Here is a 13,631-nt window from a genome sequence, read left to right as displayed (position 1 = left end):
AGGGTCCCACAGTTCGTGGCGTGATTGAGATTTGGTCCCACTGTTCCAAATCTACTTTTTTTTACTGACGTTGACATCTGTCTTCTCTTGCCCAACACCCTCACCCACCCAATCCTTATCTCTCCATACTTGTCATTTCACTGTTCCAGCTTCCTCTCGCGTGCCGCTTTCCGCTAGCGAACTATCATCGGACCATCGAGCACAAAGGCCCAATATTAATTATACGAGGCCCATTACTTACATATTGTTATCAAGTAACAGGCCCGATACTAATTAAATTACACAATGCCCACTAGTTCACTAACAGACCCAATACTAGCAAAGAACCAAACGACGGCGTTTTATAGTGAAGTGTGGAGATCTCTGAAGTGTGTGTAATAAATATCTGATCGACTAAAATGGAAAAGCCGAAACTCCGAGTGAGGAAGACGATGGGAACAGCTGCAGCGCCATGGAAGCAGCTTCTCTTCGGTGCGATCGAGGCCAATTCTCACCTAAAACACTCTTCCTACGCTCAGCTCGTAAGCCTTCCCTTCTCCATCTTGTTAGTATTGTTTACACAGGGAGCGAAGTTCCTTTCATCTGTTGATATTTGTAGGCGACGATTGGTGTTAATGGCCGCCCTTCGAATCGCACCGTCGTCTTCAGGTGATACGACTGTGAGAGTCTCCGTGTTTTGATTATTGGTTGTGTAGTGATAACTTTTGTTTTGTTAGGGGCTTTGAAGAGAACGGTGAGAGGATTCAAATCAACACTGATCTTCGTAGCCGCAAGGTCTTATCAAGTTTCATGTTGTTGGCATTGTTTTGGTTGTGTCTGTCTCTGTTTCGTGTTGTGATTTTTCTACATTTCGTTGCAGATTCAAGAGCTTAAGCAGTGTCCGTTCTCTGAGGTGACAATCTCTTTAAGCTTGGTTTAGCCCTGTCCGTTTACCTATCGCGCGCTCCGCGACTTGGGTTTAAACGTTGTTGTTCGTTTTGATGTCTGATCGCGCGACCAGTCGCAGGTTCCGATTCAAGTTGCCTGAAAAAACAGCGATTAAAACTTAAGAAAATTTTGACCGCGCAACACGTAAACAAACATAATTTTAGTCGCAAGGCGCAGGTCGCGACATGTAAACGAACTTAGGACACACTACACGTAAACGAACAAGTTTATCTTAATCACACTTTGATTTGACACTGGTGGTTGTTTTTTGTTAAGATGTGTTGGTATTTCTCGGATACTTGGGAGCAGTTTCGGATCAATGGAAGGGTTGAGGTCATTGATGCTTCGAATACTGACCAGACCAAGCTTCAGGTTGGAGATATATAACTTAGTTTAACAACTCAGAGAAGGAAGAAAGACTTTTTTTTTTCCTGATTGTTTTTTATTTCTTGATGTAGCTAAGAGAGAAGGCTTGGTTTGCTAATTCTCTAAAGTCAAGGATGACGTACACCTGTCCTGCGCCTGGTATGCCTTACAATGGTGAGCAACCAGATCAAGAAGTTAAGTTAGATCCCTCAAGTGGTCCAGTTGCTGATTACTGTCTAATGCTCCTAGAGCCAGAAAAGGTTTTTTTTTTTTTTTTTTAATATAATTTCTTTCTTCTGATGTCCCCTATGTATGTTGAAGCTAGCAGATTTGTTTCATTAGTGGTTTCTTTTGATGACAGGTTGATTACTTGAATCTCAAAAGTAATCAGAGGCTTTTGTTTTCGTCCATGATTAGTGGAACAGGAGATAAGTGCTGGACTTCTGAAAAGGTTAACCCATGATTAAGTTATAATGGCTGTGAGAGGGTAATTAAAGTATTTGTTATTTGTGTGCTAGCAATATTTTCATTCTTGGCATTCAAACAGTCTACTGTGTATCTCTGCTTTCTGTGTTGGACCATATTGAAAAAATGAATAAAAATATCTGAATCTTTCACTTCTATACCATAGTCTATATCCCTTTTGAATGAAGCACATTTCATTTGCTCCAGATTAAACGAATAAGAGTAGGCAAATGGAAGAATCTTCCTCTGGGAGATGTTTCCCTGTCACCATTTGCTAATTTCAGTGAAGCTAGCACTTTGGTAGGTCTGCAGGAGGTTGAGGTAGACTCTCAACCACCGTCTTGCCATTTTTCACTATAAACATTGTGCTCATTCCCCATGTTTGATGGATATCAAAATGGCAATGCAATAGCCATAGCCCTGTTTCATTAAAAGAAGAAGAATATGTTTATCAGCAAAATGTCTGTGATGCTAAGGAGTGTTGTGAATAAGAAGAATACCTGGATTGTCAGCAACAAAACGAATCGCAGCCCATCCTCCTACAGGGACTCCAATAGTGTTCAAGTAAGGAGGATCCTCCAGGTTAAACCGTGCTGTTCGTTGATCATAGTTCCCTGTGCCATAGCCAATAACGTAAAAGCTATGCCCGTGGAGATGAATCGGATGATTTTCAGTTGTGAGAGTGCCAGTGTTCTGGAAGATGATCTGTATCCTGCTCCCATACTCGAAAACCATTGCTCTGGTCCCGTTTGCTGCCTGCGTGTCATTGGCTATATCACTGGGCGCTCCATTGACGAAGTCATAAGACTTTTCTGGTGCTGTTGGGAAATCTAGAGTGAAGTACCCTTCCAGTTTCTTGTAATAAGCTTCCAGAATCGATACTTTAGGTTCCACGAAGCTGATGTTGTTCATTGAAGCTGCTAGTCTTCCTTGTCTGGGACCTTGGCACTTGTTGTTTGGGTCTTCAGAGTTACACTTGTTTACATTTATCCCAATCGTGATGAAGAGACGAGCATCGACATCGACATCTTTTGGAACGTCAACCTTGTTTAGACTTCTGAGCCCATCCATGACAGTCTTAACAGCAATGTTATCATTGAAAACAGGTAACTTAGCTGGTGACGCTACACTGTTGGGGAATGCACCAAAGTATCGGAGACTAGCTATCGCTGAAGTGTGTTGAAACTTGACGTTCTTTGCAGACTCGTACGGACCCATGGCGATGGAGTATCTCCCAATGGGTTGATCAGCTGTGAGGAGAACGTTCATTGTCTGTCCAGGCACAAGCATCACACGCTCTGTTGTGAAAGGTTTGGTGTACTCGCCGTCTACTTCCACTATGGTTAACCTGTGATTGGCTATGGTGAAGAAGCTCTCCATGTTGATGCCAGCGTTTATCAGCCTTAGCAGGTATGTCTTCCTTGGCACTATCTCAAGTTCATAAACATCTGAAATATAAAGATATTAAAACAAGGATCAATAATCATATTCAGTCTCATATGTATTACCTTTAGAGGAGCAATTGTAGTTAGGTCCTGGCTGACCATTAATTGTGAATGCATCTGCTGGAGGAGGAGGTCCTCCACTCTCCAGTACATGTTTTTCAAGCTCCACCACGTTCTTAAGCCAATATTCTCCTAGATTATGACAAACAACTCAGTAAAGGCAACTAGTGAAAGAGAATAGCTTTATAGATTACCTAGGAGAATTGTATGCTCTTTGAAGGGTTTCTTGAATGGGTAAGGAACATTAGCTTTAGGATATACAATAAGCGGACCGTATACAGTAGCTCTAAGCCAAGAAAAGTGTGCATGCCAAAAGAATGTGCCCTTTTGTTGCGTCACTGTGAAGTTGTATGTGAATCTCTGTCCGCTCTGAATTGGACATTGTGTGATGTAAGATGGACCATCGTACCAACAAGATAGCTTTTGCTTAATACCATGCCTGTATATAACAGAAACAACCCTTGTTAGTCTAATTTTTCTTCTAAGCTTTGTGTACATATGTAGATGCATACCAATGAATTGTGGCATTATATGGGGTCATGTTGATAACATTAACGACAATGTTGTCATCTTCTTGAGCGGTTATCGCAAGGCCAGGGAACTTTCCGTTGATTGTCACAATCTCTTTTGTCTGGCACAGCCTGGTGAGTCTCTTTGTTTGTACCTGTTAGAAATTAGAACTCTGTTTAGTAGGAATAATAAAAACAGAGAAACAAGTTCATACACACATAAATTTGAATATTGTTGATACTTGCCTTGAACTGGTAGATTCTAGTTGCAGCATTACACCTTCCAATGTTCATTACTTGAAGAATGAACAAGCAAAAGCTAAGACGGAGCAAGGAGGAGACAGAGGAACTGGCCATCTTTTATTGACAAAAAAAAAAAGAGACAGGGAGATATAAGAGTGAAAGGTACTGATTAATGCACTTGGTTTATATAGTGTTCGAAGTCAAAAAAAAAAAGGAAACATAATATATATACTTTGGAAAGAGATTCATGATTTGGTAGAGCTGGGAAGAGGGACACTAGTGATTATAAGGTGTTGGGAAGGCGTGGCTTGCTTACTCGACCCCAGCGTGAGACTGAAGGCAACACACGGGTTACTCTTAAGTAGTTTATTCTCTTTGATTTTGTATCAGTAAAAAAGCCTTATACATTACCATGCAGGATTCTCTACCATACTTTGTGACATGTAAGGGATATAATACTGCTGATTCATCTGGACCAACCCAAGACTACAGAGCAGCTTCTTCTTCTTCTTCTTCAAGCTACCATTTCTTTCGACCTGTCGTCATTATTCATCAAACTCGGTGTAAACTGGTAAATATGATTTTGATTACTGTATGATTATACATACGAGTTTTAGGATTAAGGTGAGGTGCATGATTTAGCATCATTAGAGAATGTTAATCAGTAGGGTCGTATATGGTTGGTTGTATGGACATTACACGATGATGTTGTTTAGAGCTTTTAGAGTGTGTTAAAAAAAAGAGGAAAGAGTAAGAAGGGATCAAGTCCCTTGGTCGGTGTTTTGGATGGACTTAAATTCTTTATTTGGTCGACTCATCATCAAAGTTCGTGCACGCCTTAGCTTGTCAAAAACTCAATCTTAGACTGAAAACATGATGATTAATATGAATTTTGACCAAATGATGTTTTTACATACTCGAAAGGTCAAAAACATTAATGCGTTACTTTTCATCAAGATCATCTTTTATAATCTTTTGACTGATACACATTGTTGAGTTTTAACATATTCTTACCAACTCGTACATATATACACACGAAAAACCGATGTGATCCACCCTTTCGTATTATATTGTTTTATCAAACAAACCGTGATAATATACATTTTTACTATAATCAAGATTCACATATCAACAGGTCTACCTCACAATACACATTAAGAACACGGGCTCATCTAAGACATGGGCCAGGCCCATCCGAGACAGCAACCTTCTGGAACACAAAGAGTGTTCAATGATCCTGGTTGGTGACATAAGTGTGTCCGAATGGATTTATAACTTGTGGTGGTGACGGCACTGTGAAGTTCGTCAGCCTCAGAGATTCCTAACTTCTTCTTTTTTTGAGCAACTCGGATATTCCTAACTATTACTGCCGAGAAGACGTGCTTAGCCTTCAAGGTTTTTATTGAATACGCGATTTCTTCTCAAATGACATATTCATATTCGTGATTTTTTTGTAATGTAAAGTTTTTTTTGGTGTGTACATACATACATACATGCACATATAAGATTATGAACCAGTGTCAGGGAGTCTTGAGTTGACCTTAATACAGTTTAATAAGATAATGAAATCTCTGACGGCTTTCGTAATTAACCTGCCCGCGATTGTATTACGTAGTAGATTAATTATGTTATCTTGGTGTTTTTTATTGAACTGCACCATAATTTTTGACGCAGACGAAATTATTTGAATCATTAAACCCATAATTATTTATTCCTAGTAATATTAAGTTAAGTGGAGGGTCCATTTTATATAGAACTTAGTTCTATTGTTTTAATTATGACGAATATATTATGCTGACATAAAGGATCTTATTAGAAAATCGTAATTGTTTAACTTCTTCTGGATCACATAATAAACTTAAAATATCTAATGTAACTATCAATTGGACAGAGACAATTAATCATAATGACTTGAAGAAACTTTGCCTCACCTGACGTTCTATTAGAGCACAGTTAACTAGGGTCATAAGAAGGGGTTTTAAATGGTGGATCCCACCTTTTATGTAAAAATCGATGATAGAAGAAATGAAATAAAGATCGACTTTGGTTTGTTTCTTGACTTCACTAACACATAACGACCTGCGATTGATGCACTTTTTAATTTTTTTTCTTTTAATCAGACAAAAAAAAAACCGTGCAGCGATAATCATGTTCCTACCAACTAAATTACATTCTATGTACCTAGTTATCAGATCTATTCTAAACTAAATTAACATATACGAAAAAAGATCTAATTAATTTTTCAAGAATTGTATAGGTAATTAGTAGCTGAGAATGACTTTTACTAATATCACAATGTAAGAAGCTATCAATGTTAATTACTAATTAGGAGATACACTAAGCGTAGACGCTTAACTTTTTACTTTCTTGTTGTTATACAAAATATTTATAATCATACCAAACAGTATGAATTAAAAAAAAAATCTATCATCTAAACCAAATTTGAAAAAAAGCCGTCTATAAAATCATTCTAACAACACACCATTAATTAGGACATATATTTTAAAATTACAATCATTATTGTTTTCTAAATTGCAAAGAAAAAAGTCTATAAAATCATTCTAACAACACACCATTAAGTAGGACATATATATAATCTATTATCATACATATTACGCGTGATGCGCATAGTGAAGAGTCAGATTTCCCTCCAAATAATGTCGACAAAAAAGTATTATCCCTAATAAAAGAAAAATAAAAGAGAAGCCCCACTCGATCTTGTTGTTTAACGCCAAGTGTACTAATATTTAATCTGTGAACCCAAACACACCGATAGGAAACTATGGATCCTAAACAGCGCCGTTTAGCGGAAGTTTGCGTGCTGAAACACAGAAAGAAAACGAAAACTGCAAAGATTCAAAAAAGCTCTTAATCAGAAGCAAACAAAAACCACCTCCGACAATTGATAAAGAAGAGAGAAAAAAAAAACTTATCTTCGTTTTCTGTGATGACTTCACGAGAGTGACTTCTCAATTCATTCATGCTATTTCCTTCTGGTTAGTTTTTTTCTTTCTTTCTTTCAGTTTCTGCAAATTATAGTTGTTTCCCTAAAAAAAAATCAGTTTTTAGTTGTTGAATATGGTTCTGACAACTTAAATCATCATCAGAGTTAATGTTTTTTCTGGATTTGATTCTAAATTGCAAAGAAGGATTGTTTGGTTGGTAAGTGAATAAAAAAACAGAGTTTGCATAATAATATTGGGGGTACAAGAATCTGCATCTGTTTTGTTAGAAGATTAGGACAAACTTCCTTTAAAGCAAAACATCAGATTCTTTTATTTTTTCTGTAAAGCTTTTTGGTGATGGATCTGGTCTTATATGTGCCCATCTCATAAAGATTCCAACTTTGAAATGATGATTCATTTTCTTCTCTAAATGGGAATCAAATAGTTGCATTGATCTTGAATTGATTGTTTTTTTTTTTTTTTTTTGTGTATAATCAATCTCTTTTATCAGAGAGCTATGGTGTGAAATGATGGCAGCAGGAGAAGCAAGAGCAGTGTGGCAAAGAACAGTTAACCGTTACTTAGTCCAAGAAGACGCTAAAAGAGCTCCCAAGTTCACCTCTTCCCACTCTTCTTCTTCAACTAAACAGGTTCAAGAAGATTCTGTCTCTTCTCCTCCTGTTGTTCATCCACAGAACCAATCACCTTTCATGCCTCTGAATATCCCTCAGCTGTTGGATCATCATCCCCATCACCTTCACGTGAAGACGCCATTGGAAGCTGAGGTTAATCTCTCTGAGAAGAAACCTGAGCTGGGAGCAAAGGAGACAAAGGAGAGTTATGATTCTTTTGGCAAAGATGAATCCTCTGAGATACCTTTCGATCCCACCTCTCCATGGAATCCTCTCTCAAGCGAGAAAGCTGGACCCTGGTGGAGAACTACAGATAAAGATGAGTTAGCTTCCTTGGTTGCACAAAGGTCTCTGGACTTTGTTGAGAATTGCAACTTACCAACACCGCAGAAGATGAAACGCTCTTCTTATTATGGTAGTAGTCCACACGAGCAAGGGCCGAGCAGCTGCAAGAACAGAAGAGAGGAGGCTTCCTCCTCCTCTGAGTGTGACTTGAGCAAATCAGAGCTGCTAGAAGCGCTGAGGCGTTCTCAGACGAGAGCTAGGGAAGCGGAAAACATGGCTAAAGAAGCGTGCGCGGAGAAAGAGGACTTGGTGAAGCTATTGTTCAAGCAAGCGTCAGAGCTTTTCGGGTATAGGCAGTTGATGCAACTGCTTCAGCTTGAAGCACTTTACCTCCAAATCAAGAACAAGAAGATTGAGAAGCCACCACGGGATTCCATCCCTTGGAAAGGAAGAAAAGAGGGGAGGAAGAGAAGAAGCAAAAGAGGTAAAGCGAGTGGTCTGTTTGGTTTAGCATTGGGGATGAGTCTAGTTGGTGCTGGTTTGCTTTTGGGATGGACTGTTGGATGGATGCAGATTCTATCTTTCTAGTCCTCCAAAGAGAAGAAGAAGAGAGATCTTGAAATGAGTTTTGAGATTGTTTCGAATGCAGCTTTTGGATTTGGTTAAAAAGAGAATGTAAATTGTTGTACGAATTTTGTTAATATTTGTGTCTTTCTAGTTTGAGATTTTTCTTTAAAACAAAAAAAAAAAGAAAAGAAAAATGGTTATGGACGGACTATAAAATCAAATCATTTTTACTGCTGGTTAAAATAGCCGGAAATCAAATCTCTATTCTATTCTATTCACGTTTTTGTTGATTACATAATTGACTTGGTAGTTATCACATTGTTTAGTAAACCAATACTTGATTATGCATAGGCCAAACAAAAATCCTTCAAGTTTTTACTCAGGTCCAATTTGCTTCTTTTTTTTTTCCAGGTTATTGCTGGTGTCACAGGGAAGAAACAGAGCTAATCCAACCAATGATTTTCCCCTGTTTTCTTCCATTCAGACTCATTTTTTGTCTTTTAACTCTTTCTATTTACAAATGAAACAAGCTAGACCTCATGTTTTTTTTTTTTTTGGGTTCTGAAACTTATATTAAAGCATGTGTGTAAAGTACACTCTCTGTTCATCCCTTTAATAAGATGTATATGACAAATCCAAAAGCTTGGAACTTTTGTTGCCACATGATAGTATACATACATATCACAGAGATGATAATTTTACATTATGATTGATAATGCTAGTCTTAACATACACTCTTAGTAGTAGCTCTTACATCTACTTGATCTTCAATAGGTAGACCAAAAGATAATTAGTGTTTGACTTGTAATGCAGTTGAAACATGTGCTCAAAGACTTTTGCTTCTCATACTCTTGTTCTTCCATGGAATTGCTTGCTTCAGTCCCTTGCATAGACTTGCCTGCATTTCCCCAATCAAACCCAATATGTAAAAGATAAGAGACTTGTGAAGACAAAGTCACAAATAAAGAAAGATTAAAAAACGATTGCTTTACCCAAAAGCCATCACCATGGAAGCTCCCTGATCTGCTAAACCTCATGATCTTCATGTTGTTGATCTCACCTGCTCTCTCCTTATCCGACGGAAAGACATGACTACCCCTGACAACAACCTCTCCTTTCCCTTTCCTCTTCATGAACCCAAAGAGCCCATGTTTCCTCTCAGGCAAGGGCATTTGAGTAAACTCTCCGGGAAGGAGCAAGCGCGGTGGCAATTCAAGACATTTTGGGTAAGAAAAAGGAAGAAGAGGGTTCTTGGGCTTGCCTGGTTGATCTTCCCAGCAAAATGGAACAGATGCAAGAGTGTGAATCGGAGAGGCAAACACACATGGAGTAGCAGGTGATGATGTGTACAACAATGATCTTGACTTTGCAGCTAACACAAGCGCCAGTTTCGCCTTCTCTTCTCCCATGTTTTTTTTGGTTTACTCTGTTTCTTTCTTCGGCTTTAAGCTGCTTGGATCTTTTTAGGTAGTGGAGAGTGAAGAAATAAAAGACAGTGCATTAAATATGTCTCTAATCATTTGTGATCCAACTCTGGATTTTTATTTACTGTTGACTTGATAGACAACCAACCATTCGTAAAAGTCAGTACTCTTTTGCTTAGTGGAAATTAACATACCACGTCACCAAAATATTACTTCTTTCCGTTTGTAAAGTTACATATTCTATAAAAAAAAAATATTTTAAAAAAATATTTTTTACATTTTTAATATATATTTTATTAATTAATTGTAAATTTCAAAAAATTAATTGTCATTTATTAAATTTTTATTGGTCTAAATTTTTGATAAAAAAAAAATAATCATAAAAAAAAATATGCAAATTTAATGTGTTTTATTAAAATGGGTAAAAATTCTAAAATATGTTACATTTTGAAACTGAGAGAATGAGTATTTACCAAACTACTATTGTACCATTCATAATAATATAATGCTCATCTTCACCATATGATATTATTTTTAATATTAGTGATTTTCTACGGCATTTTTATTGTTTCTAACAGCATCATTATTTACTACACTGTGAAAATAAACTAATGAATTTAAATTAACTGGCCAAATCGTTTTATTGTCAGTTAATTATATCCATTTACTCAAAACTATGTGTTATACCATGTTTTGAGAAGTAATGAATTTAAATGAATTGGTCAAATCGTTCATGTCGTAACAACATTTAATCATATTCTGTTCATGCAAGACTGATCACATACTGCTAGTGATAGGACTCTGTATTAAAGAAACTTTGTGATTTGAGCTAATTGTATACAATTAATTAAGGGATTATGGAGCTAACTTCATAATTATCTGCCGACAAATGACTTTACTGTGTGATTAACGATGTGAAGATTAATGAAAGCCCAAACTGGACCGCCGACACCGAGCTTATGATCTCCGTCAAGCTTAGTGTGTGTCATTCAGCATGTCTAAAGATCCGAATGATGATTAACAACGATGAACGAGATCTTAGGTGAGGTTTTTCTTTAATAATTAAAACGTTAAGATTATCAATACTATACTCTATTAATGATAAATAATCAAAAACAAATAAAGGAGAGGTGGCTCTTTCATTGCGCGGAACCCAAGATTAAGGGAGCAGGTTATTTGCATTTGTCTTCATATATACAACAATTATTACCAAAACGTATTATAATACTAACAAATATTAATTTGCTAAATTAAATAATGGGCCATCCCAAAGCGAATCTGCCAGGTTCTTATTATAACAAGCCCATTTAATAGGGCAACACACAATACAAGAGATAAAACAACAACCCCATGAATGAAAATTTCAAAACCAAACAATGAAATTTATGTTGCATGAATAATGCTCTTCTCTGACACCAAGAGAGAGGAACGACCAGTACGTTTAATGGGCTTATGTTTATTCCTTTAGGCCTTTGACTAATGGGCCGAGCCAAAAAAATTGTCGTTGACTTTTAAACCTCGCGAGCATTGATATTTGTTAGGTTAAGTTAGTAGCAATGTAGCATTGGTACGTCTTTCATGTCGGGCAAGAATTTCTGTCGGTGAGACTTTTAGTTCCCGAGTATGTCGGTGCATTTAATACAAACCATAATAAGTCTAAGATGTCTTAATTGTTTTGAAATTAATAAATCAAATTGTCTTAAGAAAACAAAACCGCAAAATATAAAAAGAAGAAGAAAACGTGTTGTATTATGGCGTGTGAGCGTACGTGAAAACTCGTTTATCTAAATACGAATGAAACGGGGACATTAGTGACACTGGTCCTGGCAGATATCACATTCTAACTTCTAAGTATTGTTGCAAAATATGAGTTTCTTAGTCAACTAAATACTTAATTAAATGACGTTGTATTTTTTTTGTTTCTGGTGCTTGATTTTAATTTTAGCGTTGATTAAAGCTAAAAAAGTAGTATCAACTATTGACACGAATCTTTTCCCTCTCGTATTATTTTTGCGGCAGAATAATAAGGAAAAAAAATTGTTAATTAAACCAAACCCATGGGAGACGTACAGTAAGCTTGGGTTAGCATTTGTCACACGTGGGACGTGCGAGATTAAAAACGGGGAACGTGGCGCATGATGTATTTGACGTACTTTAATATAAAGTTAAAATGTCGATCTCACGGGCCCGTTGAAAGCACACGAAAAACGCGTGACGGATAAAGATTAGTTGCGTGAGCCAATCAATTCTTTTATTCATTAGTTCCTATAGTTTATGACTTTATTCATTAGTTCCTAACTGCATCACTATCATCTATTAAACAAACAACTTAAACGATATTAATCGTTACTGTATTATTGAAAAATGAGTTTCATTTCAAAAATAGACTAGCTTTGTATATTTTTTCAAAACTTATCGAAAAATAAAACGCGTTTAGCATGAAAGAAAAAGATTTTAACACTAAAATAAGTGAAGCATGACAAATCATTTTGATATAGAAACTTATAAAGCGTGTAAGACATGAGAAGTAATTGTCTGTAATAAAGACCACGGTCACGAGTGTCTCCACATGACCCCACATTTCTCCTCCATTTGCTCTCTGCCATACGTAAGTAAACCCTACCTTTCTTGTTATAGTTTGAATTTTTTACAAACAAATGAAAATACATATAGCTTCGTTTTAAAACTTCTGTTTACTTCGTCAGCGTTAGAAACGCGTTGTGATCCTCATAGAGGACTTGTACAAAATAATTTGGTGCATGTCATGTGGCTTCGTTATCCCCTCTAAAATTGTAGAATTACGATCTCAAACGACATTTTCGTTAGCTATCATATGGGCTGGCCTAATCTACTAGGCCGTACAAAGCATACAAAGCTATGTCTATAAATCATTACACTATTGATATGTATTTTGAATTATTATCATTAAACACCCTTCTTTTAATTATTATCATTAAACTACATTTTCGTTAGCTATCATATGGGCTGGCCTAATCTACTAGGCCGTACAAAGCATACAAAGCTATGTCTATAAATCATTACACTATTGATATGTATTTTGAATTATTATCATTAAACACCCTTCTTCTTTTTTTTCACAACATCATAACAAATCATTCCTATACAAAAGCGTAGTGATAGTGATCTCATTATAAAAACTTAGACCCGATATAAACTCAAGCAATAATACTTTAGAACATGTTATACTAACCAAGTATTAATTAATATACATGTTTTGATTTGAAATTAAGTCGAGCAAACAATTAAAAGTTACAACACACACACGAGGAGAAAAAAAAGTAGGTTAAACTCATCACATGTGCTCTCACGGAACGAGACTCCTTTTGTTGAACGTTACTATTGTGCATGAGATTCACGCAAATCCTATGCAACACATAAATTTCTCTCTTAATTTTCAGAATAAAGGAAAACGTAATAGTCCACACCGAATTAAAAGATTTTTTTATGATCGATTGATGCTCACCGACTTATAGTATTACTGCGACAAAAGACTCGGAGTTGTGGCTTGCTTACTGCCAGAGTCATCTCGACGGCTTTTTCTCTTCAACGTCCTGCTTCCGGTGTGTCCGGTGGATCGGCGGCGAGTTATTCCGGCGATGACTCTTCAGTCGTGGTGTCGATGGTTGGTCAACACGTGTATCTCGTTCGCTCCTCGTTGTTGAGGTTGCAACACGTGTTTTTTCCTTTCGTTTGTATAGTGACTGGTCGAATGGCGTCTTATGTTTCGGTGGTTTTTAGATGG

The 13,631-nt window shown here is 36.8% G+C and overlaps 4 protein-coding genes and 1 long non-coding RNA gene across 11 annotated transcripts; 3 read left to right on the top strand and 2 right to left on the bottom strand.

Moving 5' to 3' along the window:
- Positions 1-338: 338 nt before the first annotated feature.
- On the top strand, positions 339-1,916 carry LOC106420748 (pyridoxine/pyridoxamine 5'-phosphate oxidase 2). The gene is made up of 7 exons (XM_013861589.3): positions 339-521; positions 599-648; positions 717-774; positions 860-892; positions 1,204-1,299; positions 1,386-1,553; positions 1,655-1,916. The coding sequence occupies exons 1-7, from the start codon at positions 399-401 to the stop codon at positions 1,754-1,756; spliced, it is 630 nt and encodes a 209-aa protein (XP_013717043.1). The 5' UTR covers positions 339-398; the 3' UTR covers positions 1,757-1,916.
- LOC106420745 (laccase-6) lies at positions 1,877-4,171 on the bottom strand. 2 transcript variants are annotated; one of them, XM_013861579.3, is made up of 6 exons: positions 4,019-4,171; positions 3,776-3,927; positions 3,458-3,702; positions 3,267-3,395; positions 2,259-3,206; positions 1,877-2,178 (listed from the first exon to the last, which is right to left on the bottom strand). In XM_013861579.3, exons 1-6 carry the CDS (start codon positions 4,127-4,129, stop codon positions 2,048-2,050), a joined length of 1,716 nt encoding a protein of 571 aa, XP_013717033.1. In that variant the 5' UTR covers positions 4,130-4,171; the 3' UTR covers positions 1,877-2,047. The 2 variants fall into 2 exon arrangements, with proteins under 2 accessions (XP_013717033.1, XP_048611279.1); XM_048755322.1 differs by having other exon boundaries at positions 3,303-3,395.
- On the top strand, positions 2,632-5,495 carry LOC125585722. Of its 3 annotated transcripts, none has more exons than XR_007322706.1 (3): positions 2,632-2,864; positions 2,961-3,907; positions 4,032-5,495. It is a non-coding gene; the product is annotated as an uncharacterized LOC125585722 (long non-coding RNA). The 3 variants fall into 3 exon arrangements; XR_007322707.1 differs by having other exon boundaries at positions 2,961-4,177; positions 4,257-5,495; XR_007322705.1 differs by having other exon boundaries at positions 2,961-5,495.
- Positions 5,496-6,681: 1,186 nt separating this feature from the next.
- Positions 6,682-8,594, top strand: BNAC04G50880D. Of its 4 annotated transcripts, none has more exons than XM_013861587.3 (3): positions 6,760-7,011; positions 7,472-7,610; positions 7,692-8,594. In XM_013861587.3, the coding sequence occupies exons 2-3, from the start codon at positions 7,488-7,490 to the stop codon at positions 8,463-8,465; spliced, it is 897 nt and encodes a 298-aa protein (XP_013717041.1). In that variant the 5' UTR covers positions 6,760-7,011; positions 7,472-7,487; the 3' UTR covers positions 8,466-8,594. The 4 variants fall into 4 exon arrangements, with proteins under 4 accessions (XP_013717039.1, XP_013717041.1, XP_013717042.1 ...); XM_013861588.3 differs by lacking the exon at positions 6,760-7,011 and adding an exon at positions 7,019-7,177; XM_013861585.3 differs by having other exon boundaries at positions 6,682-7,011; positions 7,472-8,594.
- A 418-nt stretch (positions 8,595-9,012) lies between these two features.
- Positions 9,013-9,918, bottom strand: BNAC04G50870D. The gene is made up of 2 exons (XM_013861590.3): positions 9,437-9,918; positions 9,013-9,342 (listed from the first exon to the last, which is right to left on the bottom strand). The coding sequence occupies exons 1-2, from the start codon at positions 9,851-9,853 to the stop codon at positions 9,271-9,273; spliced, it is 489 nt and encodes a 162-aa protein (XP_013717044.1). The 5' UTR covers positions 9,854-9,918; the 3' UTR covers positions 9,013-9,270.
- Between the last annotated feature and the right edge of the window lie 3,713 nt (positions 9,919-13,631).

Source organism: Brassica napus, chromosome C4 (genome assembly GCF_020379485.1).
Source record: "Brassica napus cultivar Da-Ae chromosome C4, Da-Ae, whole genome shotgun sequence".
NCBI classification, from domain to species: Eukaryota; Viridiplantae; Streptophyta; class Magnoliopsida; order Brassicales; family Brassicaceae; genus Brassica; species Brassica napus.
The sequence above is the reverse complement of the archived record's forward strand: the minus strand, read 5'-3'. Positions and strand labels throughout refer to the sequence as shown.